At 32.0% G+C, this 18,663-nt stretch overlaps 5 protein-coding genes across 11 annotated transcripts in view; 3 read left to right on the top strand and 2 right to left on the bottom strand.

The window, feature by feature from the left end:
- Positions 1-107: 107 nt before the first annotated feature.
- On the top strand, positions 108-2,171 carry LOC114944272 (calcium and integrin-binding protein 1). Its single transcript, XM_029320116.2, has 6 exons — positions 108-353; positions 689-877; positions 960-994; positions 1,155-1,402; positions 1,488-1,686; positions 1,756-2,171. Exons 2-6 carry the CDS (start codon positions 827-829, stop codon positions 1,775-1,777), a joined length of 555 nt encoding a protein of 184 aa, XP_029175949.1. The 5' UTR covers positions 108-353; positions 689-826; the 3' UTR covers positions 1,778-2,171.
- On the bottom strand, positions 1,759-3,631 carry LOC114944324 (oligosaccharyltransferase complex subunit ostc-B). The gene is made up of 4 exons (XM_029320216.2): positions 3,300-3,631; positions 3,031-3,104; positions 2,745-2,962; positions 1,759-2,666 (listed from the first exon to the last, which is right to left on the bottom strand). Exons 1-4 carry the CDS (start codon positions 3,436-3,438, stop codon positions 2,648-2,650), a joined length of 450 nt encoding a protein of 149 aa, XP_029176049.1. The 5' UTR covers positions 3,439-3,631; the 3' UTR covers positions 1,759-2,647.
- Positions 3,632-3,990: 359 nt separating this feature from the next.
- On the top strand, positions 3,991-7,207 carry Hmg-2 (High mobility group protein 2). 2 transcript variants are annotated; one of them, XM_085481221.1, is made up of 8 exons: positions 3,991-4,427; positions 4,560-4,759; positions 4,836-5,001; positions 5,072-5,186; positions 5,264-5,425; positions 5,505-5,577; positions 5,657-5,872; positions 5,964-7,207. In XM_085481221.1, exons 2-8 carry the CDS (start codon positions 4,672-4,674, stop codon positions 6,098-6,100), a joined length of 957 nt encoding a protein of 318 aa, XP_085337347.1. In that variant the 5' UTR covers positions 3,991-4,427; positions 4,560-4,671; the 3' UTR covers positions 6,101-7,207. The 2 variants fall into 2 exon arrangements, with proteins under 2 accessions (XP_085337347.1, XP_085337346.1); XM_085481220.1 differs by having other exon boundaries at positions 3,996-4,427; positions 5,496-5,577.
- LOC114944321 (protein MMS22-like) lies at positions 5,906-11,832 on the bottom strand. 6 transcript variants are annotated; one of them, XM_029320212.2, is made up of 20 exons: positions 11,617-11,832; positions 11,272-11,494; positions 11,029-11,163; positions 10,802-10,955; positions 10,540-10,725; positions 10,341-10,463; positions 10,066-10,269; positions 9,723-9,970; positions 9,524-9,624; positions 9,289-9,461; positions 9,051-9,209; positions 8,740-8,971; positions 8,368-8,596; positions 8,201-8,297; positions 7,919-8,113; positions 7,666-7,839; positions 7,244-7,606; positions 6,963-7,165; positions 6,703-6,891; positions 5,906-6,614 (listed from the first exon to the last, which is right to left on the bottom strand). In XM_029320212.2, the coding sequence occupies exons 2-20, from the start codon at positions 11,484-11,486 to the stop codon at positions 6,560-6,562; spliced, it is 3,435 nt and encodes a 1,144-aa protein (XP_029176045.2). In that variant the 5' UTR covers positions 11,487-11,494; positions 11,617-11,832; the 3' UTR covers positions 5,906-6,559. The 6 variants fall into 6 exon arrangements, with proteins under 6 accessions (XP_029176045.2, XP_029176043.2, XP_029176042.2 ...); XM_029320210.2 differs by having other exon boundaries at positions 8,728-8,971; positions 11,272-11,486; XM_029320209.2 differs by having other exon boundaries at positions 8,728-8,971; positions 11,617-11,831.
- Positions 11,833-12,455: 623 nt separating this feature from the next.
- The window catches only part of LOC114944323 (uncharacterized), a 9,193-nt gene continuing 2,985 nt past the window's right edge, over positions 12,456-18,663 (top strand). The window contains exons 1-16 of the mRNA XM_029320213.2: positions 12,456-12,857; positions 13,399-13,523; positions 13,635-13,895; positions 14,061-14,253; positions 14,336-14,525; positions 15,254-15,500; positions 15,614-15,728; positions 15,817-15,906; positions 16,103-16,317; positions 16,387-16,627; positions 16,717-16,881; positions 16,966-17,324; positions 17,406-17,560; positions 17,734-18,006; positions 18,077-18,321; positions 18,490-18,619. Coding sequence (XP_029176046.1) covers positions 12,810-12,857; positions 13,399-13,523; positions 13,635-13,895; positions 14,061-14,253; positions 14,336-14,525; positions 15,254-15,500; positions 15,614-15,728; positions 15,817-15,906; positions 16,103-16,317; positions 16,387-16,627; positions 16,717-16,881; positions 16,966-17,324; positions 17,406-17,560; positions 17,734-18,006; positions 18,077-18,321; positions 18,490-18,619 — 3,052 coding nt within the window. The 5' untranslated portion in view covers positions 12,456-12,809. The remainder of the gene's footprint in view (positions 12,858-13,398; positions 13,524-13,634; positions 13,896-14,060; positions 14,254-14,335; positions 14,526-15,253; positions 15,501-15,613; positions 15,729-15,816; positions 15,907-16,102; positions 16,318-16,386; positions 16,628-16,716; positions 16,882-16,965; positions 17,325-17,405; positions 17,561-17,733; positions 18,007-18,076; positions 18,322-18,489; positions 18,620-18,663) is intronic.

Here is an 18,663-nt window from a genome sequence, read left to right as displayed (position 1 = left end):
TTTAACAAATGACAATTGTTTACATTGTTTGCGTTAACTTACCATTTAAACGGATCGTAGTAAACATCTTTCACGATCTTCTTAATATTATCCGCCATTGTTTGTCTTTTGTCGCAGACTCGTTCCGAATGAAATCGTTTGAAATCCTCTTCCAACAAAATCTGTACTTATTTCTGCTCTTATCGCTTTAAAGTGCGTCCACGTGTGTTCGTTTTTACGTACTTTAATCTCATCTCTCTGTCTCCTTTCTTTCGTGTCTTCTTCGTTTGACGTCTGAATAGTGGAAGTACAGGAAGTGCAGATAGGAAGAGAGCGTAATGGTCGCTTGTCAGATCAATAACAGTACAAGAGAAGTATGTAAACAATTCTAATTACAAAAGCAACTTCTAATTCGTTTGACAAACCTGAAATAATTAGTCAATCGTTAATGTCAATTTGGAAGAAATACATTTTCTAGTTAGATTTTCTCATTATTTGACACAGTCATTTTTGTATCTGTGGTTATTTTGACAGCTGTCATATACGAGACATATTTTATATATTAGTCATCAGTAGCAACTTCTAATTCGTTTGACAAACGTGAAATAATTAGTCAATCGTTAATGTCAATTTAAAGAAAATACATTTTTTAGTTAGAATTTCTCATTATTTGACAAAGTCATTTTTATATCTGTGGTTATTTTGACAGGTGTCATATGAGACATATTTTAAATATTAATCATCAGTAGCATGTAATGCTGATTGAGGATGATCGAATTTAATGATCAAGATAATTGATGGGCCTACGATTGACACACACATTGTGTAAAATTTTGCGTGTGTGAAAATGGGTGCAGGAAAAAGTCAATTTACTGAAGAGGAATTGCAAGACTATCAAGTACTTATTTTCTTATTATTTTTTATTTTTCAAGAATATATGTATATATTAAATCAAAACTATTTTCTCTGTTTATTAACAGGATTTAACATACTTTACAAAAAAGGAAGTCTTATAGTGAGTATATAATCAGTGAGACATATTTAACTTAAATGTATGCTTAAATAAACATTTATGTTTATTATAAGCATATATCGTATTTCTTATATTATTAATTATTATATATTTATATTTAATTAAAGGATATATAAAATTATATTTTTTTTCTTTATTACAGCGCACATCAGAAATTTAAGGCACTTGCACCAGAAAAAGTTGGACACAATAGAAATGCAAAGCTACCAATGTCTAAAATTTTGCAATATCCTGAATTAAGAGTAAATCCTTTTGGGGATAGAATCTGTAAGGTCTTTAGTTCTAGTCAGGATGGTGATTGTACCTTTGAAGATTTCCTGGACATGATGTCTGTATTCAGTGACGCTGCTCCGAAAGCTGTAAAAGCTGAACATGCATTTAGGATATTTGGTAAGTTTGATATTTCTAATTAGTTTTATTTGTGGAATGCGAGTTAAATTATTTTTATTTTACTGACGCTGCTTTATTAATATAGATTTTGATGGTGATGATATGCTTGGTGTGGGAGATTTGAGACAAGTGATAGATAGATTAACTGCACCTCAAAGATTAAACGACAGTGATATGCAACAACTTCTCCAATATATTCTTGATGAAGCTGATTTAGATGATGACGGTGCTCTGAGTTTTGCCGAATTTGAACATATTATAGAGAAAAGTAGTGATTTTTCCAAGTAAGTTTTTGTATTACTAAATCATAATTTCATTTTCAATTTATCAATAATATTAAAACCTTTTTACAGGAGTTTTCGTATTCGTTTATAAAAGAATGATTAACAAATACTGTTAACAAGATATCTTCTATTACAGTAAAAGACTGAATATATTGATTAATTATAATTGTGACAATGTAGACACATAGGCCTGATATATACTTCAGGAAAGAAAAAAACATGACATTAACACTTGGAGAATGTGCCAAGGCTCTACAATTTAAGCCTAAACCAAAAACGATACTAACAATCTTTTTTTATTTTTTATTGGCCTTATTTATTCTATTATATAATTATATATAATAGATTATATATATAATTATATATATAATAGCAGGAACAGACACAATTATATAAATGTAGTGGTCTAATTAAAACTGCCATACACTATACAATGATATATTAAATACATATATGACGCTCTAATAAATGAAAGAGAAAACAAATCTCTTCTTGATCAATAAATATTCCTCTTCACAAAGTTGTTTTATATTTTATGTGACAAACGTAAATGAATATAATTTAATTATAATTTGGTTAACATTATGAAAATAGTGTCAATTTAAATGTGTTGTCCTGAATATAAAAAATTATTTTTTTATATTAGCACATATAAATTTTTAGATATGTTTAAAAAATACATATCTTTATTTAAGGATATTTAAAAACTTAATTGCACATATTGTTACATTTATACTTTTATATTTATGTATATTTAAAAGAGAGTTATAATTATCCTCCTATCTTATTTTAATAATAATAATATTAAAATTATTTTTTGTTTTACTTAACATATTTTATTACAAAAATCACCAATCAATAATTATTACAATATCTTGTATGTTGTAAGATTTCCCATATAATATATGATATAAAAATGATGTTCAGAATGTCCATGGAATTTACATAATATGATTTTTATTTAGGATTGCAGATACCCCCTAAAATTACATTAAAAAAAATTATTATTAATATAACAATTTATATAGTTGTTTTAAAATGTAAATGTGGCATCTTACGGAAGCTTCATTTTCATAAATATCCAGCATGCAACAAATGACACAAGTATACTGAGAAATCCAACACAAATCAAAAGAACTCTGTTAAGTTTTGGGGTCGATGGGCCGTGAGTCTGATCCAATATGATAAAGCCCAAGCCACCCATTGTAAATAGGAAACTGGAAGCTAAGCCTTCCATGATATATTGTCCATTTACACGATATGGCATAAATGCTACCTGTAAGGATCACTGTTGAATTAACACTAAAGAAATATAATTATTGAAAATAAAAATTCTTTACTTACAGGTCTTGTGTGACCATGTTCATCTGTCGTAGATCCCACACTGGGTGGCTCAACAATTACATCATATATGATTCCTACAAAACATATGTAAGTTCAACAACATTACAAACATTTTTTAATTATAGAATTTTTAATAAACACTGAGCTTTATGCGCAAGATGTGACTTTATTTATATGTATATGACATTATAATAAGATATTTGAATACGATAACTAATATTTTTGCTATGATAATAAATAAAAAGAATCAAGATGTTTAAATCTCTAACCTCCTGTTACCAAGAAGTACGACAGAAGAATGAAGGAGAAAACTATCATAGCACTAGGTTTCACAAACCAGGACGGTTTCTTTAATTTTAAATTAGGCACTTCCAGAATGAAGAACGGTAATCGATAAATATACTCCATTCTTTTGCGATAAAATCTAAAAACTATACGATGGAAAAATAAAGAATTTCCTCCGTAAACATCCACCGACACCGTTGACGTCTACTCCCGTCCGGTTATGCACACGTGTGCCGAAATGATATTTTGTGCCGAACTGTACACCGGCAAACTCCGGTTTTTCATTGGTTGACATCAGCCCTCTGACACTTTCCTATACGTTTATTTCGCAAATCTTTTTCAACTATCGATACAATCACTGCTCAGTCGCGCATGATTTTTTTTAATTTATAAATATGCATATGTGTTATTATTAAAATATTTTCACACTTTGACATACATATTCTTGATAAGAGAACGATTTTTCGAAAACATCGAGAGAGAGAGAGAGAGAGAGAGAGAAATACGCGCGTGATTTAAATACGCATATTTTATAGAAAAATGTAAATAATTCGAAGTTTTTTGTTTACACATCAATTTATACATCTCTTTTTTAAATATAAATTTAGCAATTTAACCTCATTCTCAATTTGTCAATTTAAAGTTACGTGTTCAATGCGTAATCTTATTGGTCGACTGACATTTCGACGCATGAGAAACTGGGCTTTAATATTTTTGCGAGCCGAATGCCGAATGTGGTATATCTCTGTATATTTTTCGGGACTGTGTCTTGTATTTCATGTGTCATTAGTGCAAATATTTGATCGTAATTATTTGTCGGTGAGAAAAAATAAACTCGTGAACACGAAGAATACAAAAAGGATAAAAACACTGTGGTAAAAATTGTATAGAAAGAGTGTACTACATCCAAAGAACGGATTTTCATTAGTGAACACCTAACCTAATCTAACTAAATGTTTAGCTCCCTTTTCCAATAGAAAAGTGCTATTTGCGACATAATTACAGTTGATAACGAGCGTCGTGTCCAATACAATATCGAGTCGTTTTCATTAATATTAATGAGATACTAATTATTCTACAATTTCATCTCGTAATTCATTATTGGTTGAAAGGTTAATATACAGTTTATTATTTAATACATTATTTCTTAACAATGTGATAGTCACATTTTTAAGAAAATTTTCATTGATAATATTAATTATACAATTTTCAACAAATACGTATAATTTTATGTGCTGTTGCAGGACAACAATTTAATGTGTATTTTACCCATATAATGGACATTGTCTAAGATTGATAAGATAATTATTTGCATCAAATTAGCATTACATACAAAAAGTAATTATATTGTAAAGGATGAGCGAGACTCCAACAAATGATATGCCGGAGAGCAACGGTGCAATGGAGCAATCTACTTACAATGGGGAAGCAGAAGAACATGCTGGTAAGCATGACTTGCTTGATTTGTGTTTTATAATGGTAGTTGAATAATTTTTCTCATATCCCTTTTGTTTTATTAGTCAAATCTCCAGTAAGTATCGAAGAGAAAGTACCAGATTCAATATGCGATAATGGTATAAAAAGGAGCGCCACTGGCAACAGTAATACACCAAATAGAACGAAAAAACGCAAGAAGACTCCAAGAGATGCCACTGCGCCAAAACAACCTCTGAGCGGTTATTTCCTGTAATGACTAAATCCAAAAATATTTAGAGTTTATGTTAAAATACTGTTTTTAATGTAATATAATTTACAGGTTTTTAAATGACCGGAGAGAAAAAGTTCGAAGCGAAAATCCGAGTTTAACATTTGCAGATATTACAAAGCATTTAGCTTCGGAATGGAGTAAATTACCAAGTGATCAGAAACAGGTTTGTATCTTCTTGTTATATTTTCTTTTCTTTTTTGCATTTTTATAATAATAATAATAATAATAAAATATTTGCAGCAATATTTGGACGCAGCTGAACAAGATAAGGAGCGGTACAATCGCGAGTTTAACAACTATAAGCAAACTGAAGCATATCGGCTGTTCAATGAAAAACAATCAGAGAGGCAAAATGAAAATAAAAAGGAAAGAAACGGCACTGACGTAAACGTCGAGCAGAATGTATGATAATATTGTTATTTTGTATTTAATATTATTTCTAGTGCAGAGTACTAATAAAAACTTCATTTAGGATGTTCAGCAAGAGAAGGACAATGATTTTACAGGTTTTGATATCCCTATTTTTACAGAAGAATTTCTAGATCACAACAAAGGTAAAATGTTGGTTAAATGTATTCTCGATAAAATAGATTAGTTATAAAATTAATAAAAATATCTGTTATAAAAATGTAGCCTGTGAAGCTGAATTGAGACAATTGCGAAAAGCTACATCCGACTATGAATCTCAGAATGCAGTTCTCCAACGACACGTCGACAGTCTGCATGCGGCTGTAAATCGCTTGGAATCGGAAACTAATCAACAACGAACGAACAATCAAGCTCTACAACGCAATTTGGATTCTCTTCGTTCGCAATTGGCAGGTTGCTTTGCTACCATACCACTTCCAGGTAAGTTTCCCCAGAATAAAATTCGTACGACGATTTTACATAAAAATTCAATGTTTTATTTCTATAAATGTTTGTTTTCGCAAACATATAGGCACGCATGACGGTGCTACATTACAAAATGTCGACAGTTACTTTGAGAGGCTGGAATCGTTATTAAGTGGTAATGTCGAACAAAGTTTACGTAATGCTGTACGCAATGCTGTGTCTCGTCTCGAGTTAATTGGATGACAATCGCCTCCGGGTAATACGTCATTGAAACATCATCGTTCGAGGCATTCACATCGAAAGTAGGGAAAAAATTTAGATGTGTTGTTTTCGACAGTTTGTAAATTCCACTTTGTTCTACCTCGTGGTAGAAACGATACAATTACCATAATTATTTAAGTAAATTACATGTGTATCGCAGCTGATCATTGTTTATATTTCTATGGTATACGTGACAATAATTTACATTTTATTTTACTATTTATATTTTGTAAGTATGATATAGTAACATAATTTAAACTTTTATGTTACATATTTTGATGAAGTCATTGAATACGAATGATTTATGCATTTGTGTATATTGAAATAATTAAATCTATCAGATTCAGATACTAATTAATATCCAAATATATGGAAATCTAGAGCATCTAAATCGTCATTATTTAGAAGTTTAGCGCTTATTAATAAATTTTTGTAATCTTATTACGAATTATTGTCCATATTCAACATATGTTTTTTGAGTTGATTCCATTTGAATCTATAAAATTATAATAATTTTTTTATATTCATATTCTGCTACAAAGACATAAGAATTTTTATATTTAGAAAATTATCATTAGTCTTACCTCAAGGATGCTGCATTAGGTCGATGATATTGTTCAGCTTGAAGGATAATAGCTTCAATTTGTGGAAACAAATTAATTATTATACTTTTTTTTAACGATAGAACAGATCGTATAAATTCAAACGTAAATTGTGTATGTAGCGTCAAATATTTTTGCACTGCAGCAGAAATGGCGGCTTGGAATTTTTCCCTGAAAATATGAAGACAAGATTATAAAGATGACTCGAAATTTAATTTAATATTTCTAAGAAATTTGTTTACCTGATGAATTTATCTTCTTCGTAGTAAGGATTTTTAATTATATCATCAATAAAGTCAATTGTATGTATCTTATGCGGATGATGATCTGGAATCTTCATATAACATCCAAAGATGTTTGGAGAACAAATTTGAATTATATGTTCTATGATATGTTTAGGATATCTTCTTCCTTCTTTAAGCAATGTTTTTATAAGCCAAGTTATCTGTGTGTGTGTGAGAATGTATAATAAATATATTTGCAACCACACAGACATTTTATAAAAAAAATTATTTCTGCATACCAAGTTGGAGTGTTTGTGCATGACGTTGTCAGATGATATATTGTAAAAATTCGACATGAGCGTTTCAAAAATCGAACGCAGAAATTCGGGTTGCGCTTCCTTAAAGCATTTTAACAACGTATCAAAAATTTTAAAGCTGCAACCACTATTAATTTCAGTTATCAAAATTGGCAAATATTGATCAAAGATATCTCTGACCATCGCTTGCAGCAGTATGTCACCCTTGATATTTAATTTTTCCAGGCCGAGAATTACCATCGAGAATATTCTCTTCCCTAGTTGCTTTATATACGAATGCGTAGAATTTTCGGGTACTAAGATAATTTTGTTGATAAGCGTTCTTAACATATCGTTTGGTTGGTTCTGTAAAAGTAAAAATTTTTTTAAAAGATATGAATCTTAATAATTATTAAATTACATACTTTAGTATACAGTGTTGGAGAAATGCAGAGAATCAATGTTCCAAGGCATCTGTAAATCCAAAATGCAAGTTCAGAATCTTTTGTTTCCTCTGTTATAGGTAGCAGAGCCCATTTCTCTACATTTTTGAAGTACATCTTACATTTTGCATTATATTGAAATTTTTCCTGTACAGACTACAGAAATTTTTCAATCAATTTGATTCTGATTATATAAATATCAATATATATATATTAACCATATAAAAATAAATACCTGCAAAGCATTTTGCTTCTTCATGAATGATATTATGAATACTAAAATAGGTTCATCGCTGTTTCTAAATTCGTGCAGATCGCAATCAGATACGAATATTTCTTTAATATCATTGAGGTCGGCAATGTAATTATGCAGTATCTTTATTTCCTCTTTGTCTGTGCCATAACCAATGATAGAACATTTTATCCAAGCCTACAACATGTATTTTACTTATTGACTGCTTCACAATTTATCTATCATATAAATACATATATAATAATAAATGCATTATATACAAACTTGGATAAGAATAATATCGAAATTTGGAACTTCTTTTTTTAAGTTTTGTATAGCTTCTCTATTCTCAAGAATAGATACTAAATAATATTGGGTAATTCTGAAAATATAATGTTATCAACACACATATAATATATTTAGATATTCATTTTTAAATAAATTATTTTTACCTTATATCTTTCAAAAATATCGATGCTGCAAAATGTTGAAATAAAGATACAGCTGAGTGCTTATATTTTTTAGCAGTAGCTGGCTCTCTACCTGCTTCTAATGTAAATATGACAGCTAGTTTGGAAATAATTTTATAATTGTCACCAATAAGGATGGGATCAAAAACAAGTTGGCGAATTCTACTAGCAACAAAACACCATAGTGCTTCTAACATTTTCCTGACACCATCTATAAGCAAGCTTTAGTAAGTTTTCATATATTTCTGGTCTCTCTCTTTTTCAAATTATAAAATATGTATATTATGTAGAGAAAAAATTACACAATGTTTTTTTTAATAAAAATAATACAGACATACCAACCCGAATTGTTACCAGAAATTTGCAAGATGATACATTTGTCAAAAACATTGGCTAGCATTTCCAGCAAAAACCCGATTCTATTCTTTGGACATTCCAAGAGGTAACGATCAATCCAACCACCGATGAAATGATGCTCTCCTAAATCCATCTTGTCATTGTTGGATAAAATCGTATTTAAAACTTCAACAAAACTAGTCATCATAGAACGAGATGTTTCATCTTTACGACAACTTATTAAATTGATCTATTGAACAAAAATATTTCTTTTACTAAATTTATATAATCCACATGTGTATAAATATATTGTAAAAACAAAAGCATACTGTTTCTGTAAAGTGTTCGGCTATAGAGACGAAAGATAATCTTTTTTCGTTAAACAATAGGAGGCACATTAACTTTCCTTTCCAGATTAAATTGTACTTTTTATTATATTCAATGTTTAATTCTTGTGTAGATGGTAAAAAATCTAACATTGTTATACACTGAAAAAAACAATTCACATTTATATAAATATTGTTAATGTATACCTACTTAATAGCAATTGCATATATTTTAACTTACAACATTTGTAACATCTGCAGTAATTGCTAAAGTAATAAATAAGGAAATAAAGTTGTAGAGGCCATTCTCGGAGAACTCTGCAACTTTGTTCTTTGAAAATTTTGTATATACACGTCCTTTAAGTTGATTCCAATATTTCGAATCTGTTTTGCCATATTTCTTTAAAAACGTGCCTGAAAAATTATCATTTTTAGTTGTACAATTAATACGTAAATTAAATTTTGATCAAACTCACCTATCAAGTGCAAAAATATGCCATAGCTAGATTCCTTAGAATGTTCAAACTTGCCATAAATTCTGTTGTTAATTTGTTTCAGAATATCTGCAGCGCTCTTTCTACAAAACAATTTCACATATATATTCTAAATATATATTCTAAAATCTAAAATATACAATTGTAATTATTAATTTATGTACAAATCATTTATATATACTTTTCAAGGGACAAGGCCCAAGGCCCGGAAGTTTGTAATAAGAATGATTGGTTTAATCTCTTATGGAAACAGTCCCAAAGAAAGGATATTATTGGAACTCGCGGCTGCCACCAATTAATAACAAGATCGTGTAGTAGCAATATTATGATTTTGAGTTCAGTATCAAACTCATCTCTTTCACCATCCTTCCCACCTTTACACACGTACGTTTTTAGGATCTTTTCAACTTGTTCACAGTTAGAATTAATCTGTAAATGATAATATACAATACAATAAGTACATATAAATATGTATTTATTTTTTGTGTGAAATTTATTATTTGTTAGTGTGCATTGCATATTACCCTTGATGAATTAGATTGTAAATATACACCATCTATACTATATCCATATAACAAAGCTAAGTGATGTATTATCCAGATACCAAACAGTTCGGGATTTTTACAATTTGGCAGAAAGGAATCCGTGCCTCCAAGCCAGAATATCGTTTCTGTCCGATCTTTACTCAATATTCTATCAATACAACTATTTACATGATCCCAAAATGTCTGAAATTATTTAATATTATTTACAATATGAGAACACTATATTTATAAAATTGTATATTAAAATAATTTACCTTAGTTTTCATTTTTTCTTCCAAGTTATCAATAAATATTTGAAGCATAAGCCATAATTCTCTTGTGCATGTGCAGCAGTATGGTGTCTTTTGTGCAAGATTCATAGTCCAGTTTAAGGATAACTAAATAAAAAAAATATAATATAATATATTAATATTATTATAGAAATGGATTGAATTCATACATTATTTTTATTACCCTATCAAATACTTTCAAGGCAAAGTGCACAAGATCATTAATGACCATTTCGGTAGTATTCTCGAATTGTTCTAGTAATGTATGTGTTTGATATTGATACATTGTAGTCCTTGAATGTATCAATGTAACAAAAAACCATCTTAATTCTAAATGCATATGATAGAGATGAAATTCTATTTGATTACACTGAAAAATGTAAATAACTGTATTAATATTGTATAACTTATTATTTTTGCTTATTTGATACATATATATTAATTACCTTATTGCCTAAGTTAGAAGCAGCACAGTGCAGAATTGAATCCGGCATACCATGTAGTGTATTAAGAAAGCGCTTTATGGAGACAAATAAAGTGTCTACATCTTTGTTTATTTCAGGCATTACTGTTTCCAGTGCACTGAAATCCCATTTTATGCTGAAATATTAAACTTATGTGAGACATTTATTATAATTTAAAAATATTACAGAAACAAAGATTTTCAATTTACCTGTTCATGTATGTACGAAAATACAAAATAAATTCACAAATCATTCTCCTAATAGAAAAGTAATTTACATTATCATTATTGCATCTAGATATTGTAGTTGCATTTTCAATTCTGTTCAATATTTTCAACTGCATTCTGCAATATAAAAAAAAACACATATATATCTAAAATTATTGCAATGTAATAGCTTTGGATAAACACAATGAAGAGATAGCAATATTTTATTAAAAAATTTGTACTTACTCCATGCAATCAGTAAAATGTCCAAGATTCATCACAGCCACAGCTCCAGGCATGACACAGTCAAAGAGCCTTACCTCTGTATGGGCAAAAGGATAATCGGTTTGTGGAAAAAGCACATTGTCCACTTCATTGTGACGTAATAGACCATCTTTGTTCAACTGCCAATCGCTGACATTTACTTTACCATTGCAATCAAAGATAACATCAAAATCCATCTGTACAACTTTTTATTAGACAATTTATTCATATATTTATTATACATTTAGTATTATGTAGTTTATTACAAATTTGATAGAATTACCAATATGTATTACATCATAAATAATAAATATTCTGCATATTTACTTGTGATAAAAGCTGTAATAAAACTTGCGTCTTAATAATTTCAATGATGTAAATTGCATTTAGGCGACCTGGAATTTTTGGCTTCCAAAACGCTTTGAAGAAGCATGTCCAGCCTCTTTTAGGAGCAGACGACTCTCCTTAACTTTCATGCATTTTGGCGGCATTTCCAGCTGGCGCTATCTTCACTCGAGTTCTCGATCATGGCGGCAGAACTAGATGTCTCTCTGCTATGACAAAGATTGGCGGTAAAATATTTGTTATTTTATTGATATATATCCATTGCGCTATTTTATAAAATATAATTATCTTTGTAGAATTAAATTGTGTTACATATAAAATTGATTAATGAAAGGAGATCGCGTTGATTTTGTGGCAAATATTATTTAGAATTGTGTCTGATATTTTCTTTTAAGAAAATTAGCTTTTTTCTTTCTTTTTCTTTGAGGAATAATCGCAAATATATATTTTAGAATAGTGTGAGATTATTTATTAATTAAGATATATGACTTAAACTTAAAAGAATATATAACATAATTTTTTAAAATATATTTTATCCCTTATATATATCATTTTTGCTCTTTCAAAAAAATTATACTTATTTACAATATATACTTTGTAATAATTATATTTTATAAATCTTGAAATATATATGTATTTAAACATTTTTTGTTTTAAAAAATCAAAAATTACAAATTTAAAATAAATCCAAAAGATATTCGTCGCAATTTTTAAAGGAAAATAAATTAAGAATGAAACATCAAAGATTTTGTTCTTTCGCTCTTGATATCTTTATATACATTGTTCTTTGTTTTATTTCTCCTTCCAAGTTTCGGAGATCGCGTTGTTTACAAGCTCGGCTCGGGAGTCGAAGATGGCGGCGGAAACGAGAAGCGCATCATCCGAGAAACAGCCCAACCACGTGCGCGTAATAAATACATAACGATAAAATGCAGCCCCGGCGCGTCGTCGCTCGCCGTTGAACTCGTCCAGGTACCGGGGTCGAGTGCCGTCTTCGGTGTTACGACGTCCTGACAGAGGTTGCCGAAGAACCGCCGGGAGAGTCGTTCCCCCGGAGCATCGAGGATCCGATGACTCACTCGGTCGCTCGTTTGTGATCAGATGACGATGCTGTCGTAGAAAAAACGGGAAGAAATTTCGTAAAACGCGGAGGAAACAGACAAAGACGCGCCAACATGAATCTTGGCCAGCATGAATCTGTCTTTAAAGATTTTCTCGATGAGGTATGTCGCGATTCCTCTCGCCGAATCGAACTCGCGAGATTTGCTAGGTTAGACCGTTTTATGTCAAATTTCTACGCTTTGTATACGTCAGTCACGAGACACGTTCTGTCATTTTGGATCTTCTATTTTTTTTGCTCTAAAAAAATTCGAATACGTATGTCTGTATTTTAGTCCTAATTTTAATTTGGATTAAATTTATTTTAATATAATTTGGAGTTTATTAAAAAAAAAAAGAGAAAGTTGCATAAAAATGAAGTTAGAATAAACAGATTTACATCTTGTTCACATTCCAGTTATGTGCATTATATATATTGTCTTCTCTTTTCTTAAATTGACAAGTGTCTCTAATAAAATGCATTAATTAAAATTATTTAATTACATATCTTTAACCTTAAATATGTATTTTCTTTGGCATTTTATATACACATACATATATATATATAATTAGATATATTTTAAAAACATAACAATTATATAGAATATACAAGAATATATGATTACATAAAGTTACAGAAAAATTTTATATTATATATTTTTGCAGTCTCCTTTATTACAATCCATATTCCGCGGTCATGTGGAAGGAGTTCGTATATTGCTGTCACAACAAGAGGATGTCAATTGGCAAGACAAGGAGCAACGTTCCCTTTTACATGCAGCAGCATATAGGTTACTATCTCAATCAATAAAATCATTATAAAATCTTTTGATTTGTATTATTACATATGTGCATATATGATTTCAATTATTTAAAATGTTTGTTATATTTATATATTGCAGGGGAGATACTGCTATTGTAGAACTTCTTTTGTTAAATGGTGCGACAGCTAATAGTAAAGATAAGAAATGGTTGACTCCTTTGCACAGAGCCTGTTGTTTGGGCACTTACAATGTGGTAGACATTTTACTGAGATATAAAGCAGACGCGAACGCCCGAGATCGTAGTTGGCAGACGCCTCTTCATGTAGCGGCAGCAAATAATGCTGTGCAATGCGTAGAACTTTTAATACCGCACTTATTAAATATCAATGTCACTGATAGGTTTGTACTTTCTATTATTTATCGGATATAATTTCGTATAAATTACAATTGCACTAATTAATTGTCAATAATTTATGATAATATGAGTATTATTATATTTCTAATAAATTTTTTATTATTTTTAGTTATAGCATATAAATTTTTATTGTATTATTAATCTAACAGAGGTGGAAGAACGTGTCTTCATCACGCTGCATATAATGGACATCTCGAAATGGTTGAATACCTGATGCAATTTGGCTGCGTAGTGAATGCCTCTGATAAAAAGGACCGGAGGGCTCTGCATTTTGCGGCGTACCAGGGTCACAACGAGATTGTAAAAGTTCTAATAGACAAAGGCGCCGACGTGGATGTTAAAGTACGCATATAACTTTCTTGTAACACGGGGAGAAGGTGGCTATATGTTATGTTGTACATATATTTTGTATTTGTATGTTAAGGATCGAGATTTATATACCCCGTTACATGCAGCAGCCGCTTCTGGTAACGTAGAATGTGTACATATTTTAATCAACGCTGGCGCGGATATCGAAGCCAAGAACGTGTACGGGAACACTCCGCTGCATATCGCGTGCTTGAACGGATGTCCACTTGTGATCAAGGCGCTCATGACTAATCACGTAAATTTAGGTGAGTCACAGACGACGGAATCTTTTTGGAGAATTTTTGACAAGGTTGGGTAGTAACTAGTTAATTAGTTAAAAGTTAAAAAATTTATAACTTAATTTAGCTTTTTTTAGCTTAATTTAAAATAAGTTAATTTTTAACTTAAACTAGTCAGTTTTTAAACTTAAACTTTTTTCCTTTTTTTTTATCTCTGAATGCTATTATTTTCTTTCTTTAAAATCTTAAACATTCAACAATTGAATTTTTAATAATCATTAAAGTTTAATAAAAGATAATCATTCTATGTCATTCTTACAAGAATTATAAAGGTACTTTTAGTTTTTATTTTTTTTTTGTATTTTTAATTACTAAGAAAACAAAATATATCTATATAAAATATTTCTATATAAAAAACAAAATTTCCTTATTTGTTATTTTATATTTTAAATTTAAAGAATTAACAAATAAAATATTAAATTAAAACATTTTCAAGTTATGACATTTTAATTTAATATAATTAATATTTCTACAAATTAACTTTTAATTTAACTTAAGTTAATTGAATTTTAACTCAACTTTTAATTGAGTTAGCTTTTGGTTCATGCAACTTTCAACATAACTAAATTAATTTTAAGTCATTAACTTTAATTTAACTTATTTTTAGTTTAAAAAAACAATTAACTTATCCAACCCTGATTTTTAGGAATACCGAATTATTCTGACATAATCGGAAATAATTTTTATTGATGCAGAGGCTGTGAATTATCGTGGACAAACTGCGATGCACATCGCTGCCACCAGTTTACACGGTGTTCAATGTTTCAAGATGCTTATACGCGAGGGATTGAAGGTAAATGTTCAGTCGGAGGATGGCCGTACGCCATTGCACATGACCGCGATTCATGGAAGATTTACTCGATCCAAAATGCTGCTCGATGCAGGAGCTTTCCCGGATGCAAGGGACAAGAACGGAAATACGGCTTTACATATCGCTGCTTGGTAAGGTTTCGTTTATGGAAAGGTGTATATATTACGCATATAAATGCATTTACATGCGACATTATCGCTAAGTAAGATGTATGCTTAAGAATACAAACAAGGACAAATTACAGGTTTGGTTTCGAGTGTCTGACAACGTCTTTAATGGAGAGTGCTGCGTCTCCAGCTACGCGCAATGCTCAACAAAGAACGCCTTTGCATCTGAGTTGCCTAGGAGGACATATAGAAGTGAGTTTCATAAAGTTTTCACAATCTAATCTATATATATACGCTGTTTCTTTTCTGATTTAATATCTGAATTTATTAAATTTAATAGGTCTGTAGAAAACTTTTGCAACTGGATAGCAGAAGAATCGACGCGCGAGACATCGGTGGCAGGACAGCTCTGCATTTGGCAGCATTTAAGGTTAAATATATATATATATATATATTTAATATCTTTTTCTACTTTTAAAGTATTATTTATATTGTATAATTTATATATATTAATTATATATAATTATATATTACATAATTTATATTATATAATTATTATAAAAGCATTATATATTATCATATTTACATATACACGGGAGAATACAAATTGCAAACGTTCCGAATAGGGTTCCGTAGATTGCTTAGATTTGCTGTTATCCAGCGGCGCCAACTTTCGCCTCATCGATAACGACAATAGACTGGCTCTTCATCACGCCGCGAGCCAAGGACACTATCCTTGCGTCTTCACTTTGGTCGGCTTCGGGAGCGACTCGAACGCTCAAGATGTGAACGGTGCTACTCCGTTGCATCTTGCCGCAGCGGCATCGAATTCGAACGCCCAGTCAGTAATCAGTCTCTTTATCTCTATCATATTTATATTTTGTTTAATTTATTTCATTTATTTCCATAGATCTTACCAGTGCGTGCAGTACTTGCTGCAGCATCGAGCGGATCCGCATTTACGCGACAAACGAGGTTTCACCGCGATCCACTACGCGGTAGCGGGCGGCAATCAAGCGGCTTTGGAGGCACTTTTAGACGCGCCGTCGCCGTCGACAAGTGTGACGACCGCTTCTTCGCAGAGCTCAGCCTCTACGATTGGACAGGAACAGAAACCGACTCCGCCTGCGTTGACGCCGATTCATCTCGCGGTACAGAAAATTGGAATTTGACATCAATAAAAATAACGAAGCCTCGCACATGCTTGATTTGTAAAATATGTGCGTGTATGTGTTATTAGGCATATCATGGTCACAACGAAATCTTACAATTGCTTCTGCCGCTGTTCCCCGACACGAACATCAAGGAAGACAGCGGGAAGACGCCGCTAGATTTGGCCGCTTACAAAGGACACAAACAGTGCATCGAACTTTTGTTACGATTCAGCGCTTCGGTGTCGGTGCAGGTAAGGATTTTAATTTTTATACTCGATACAAATGTAATGTCGCGCGCTTATTACGTATATAATATACATATATGGCATTTCCAGGATTCTGTTACAAAACGTACGCCCGTACATTGCGCCGCCGCGGCGGGTCACGCCGATTGTTTGGCTCTTCTGCTGCAAAACGCGGATGATCCCAACGTGGTGAATCGTTACGACTCCAAGCAACGAACGGCCCTGACCTTGGCGGTAGCGAATAATCATCCGGAGTGCGTGATGCTGCTGCTGAGGTACAAGGCCGACTGCAATCTGCCGGATGTTAACAAACACACGCCGCTCTTTCGAGCGGTGATTAACGAACGGGATAATCAGCTGGTGAAGTTGCTGCTGAAGCACGGCGCGCGAGTGGCTGTGCAAGACGCGAATGGCAAAACGCCATTACACTTAGCAGCGGCTTGCGGCAGGTCGGAGAAATTACGTTTTTACAAAATATTCTCATCGCATTTACAGAATTGTGTGTCTTATATTCGAATATTTATTTCTAGACTATATGCTTTAGCAGCGCTCGTTCAAGCCGATCCGACCGCGGCTGCTTTGAAGGACGATCAGGGATGTACGGTGCTACACTGGGCCTGTTACAATGGCAACTCCAATTGCGTCGAGTATCTTTTGAATCATAACGTGTATGATTCCTTGGAAGGTGAGTGATTTTCTCGGTGCCTGGGATATTAAGAAAATTGTTTTTAATATTACTATAATATATATTTGATAATATAGTATATATTATAGCATATATTATATATTATAATATAGTATAATGAAGTAAATTAATAGTGTGATATTGTATCGATATCTTTTTTTTATCACTCACAGACAATCTGTTCTCCGCGGTACATTGCGCCGTGTATCAAGGATCCGCGCATTGCTTAGACTTGCTGATCAACAAATTCGGCGGACAAGCAGTTGTGGCTCCGAAGGATTCATCGTGCGGTCTCTTGCATGTCGCGGCCAGCGCCGGATCCGTCGAGTGCGCACGACTGATCCTGAACTCGGTCGGACCGGAACTAGCAGGGCTCGAGACGACCGATTACTTCGGACGGACGCCGCTTCTTTGTGCGGCCGTCAATGGGCAGTGCAACGCCATCGGTAATTACTGATCATTTTTTAAAATCGTGTTTGCGCTTTCATATTAATGAGTTGCATCCTGATCCGATAGAATTACTGCTCGAGTGGAAGGCCAATGTACGTGCTGTCGATTCCAGTAAGAATACGGCGTTGCACTTGGCATGCCAGAGACGACATTCCGCCGCGGCATCGCTGCTTCTAACTTGGATCGAGGCTGCTGAGCGATTCGACGCCGACAAGAACATATCGCAACAGCAACGAGTAGCTATTATCAATATGACCAACAAACAGCAAAGAACGCCGCTGCATCTGGCAGCGAGAAATGGCCTCTTTGCAGTAAGCTGAACTCGCTTATAATAATGTATACTAATATAATATAATATATATATATATGTATATATATATATATATACTAATAATATATACTATATATAAATAATATATAACAAATGTGATAATAAATGTGACATGCAGATCTCTTGTAAAGAAATCTATTTTGTCCAGATTACTCGTCGATTATTGCAATTGGGCGCGAGCGTCGTGGCTGTCGATGCCGTAGGACTCACGCCTGCGTTAGCCTGCGCCCCGAATCCGGCAGTGGCCAAGTGCTTAGCTACTATTCTTGCCGCGCACGGTAAGTTATTTGTATATTTATATATTTTTAAAATATTTAAACAA

Source organism: Nylanderia fulva, unplaced genomic scaffold (assembly GCF_048542155.1).
Source record: "Nylanderia fulva isolate GAGA-0341 unplaced genomic scaffold, ASM4854215v1 Scaffold17, whole genome shotgun sequence".
NCBI lineage: Eukaryota > Metazoa > Arthropoda > Insecta > Hymenoptera > Formicidae > Nylanderia > Nylanderia fulva.
Note: the sequence above shows the minus strand (reverse complement) of the source record. Positions and strands in the feature narration are given on the sequence as shown.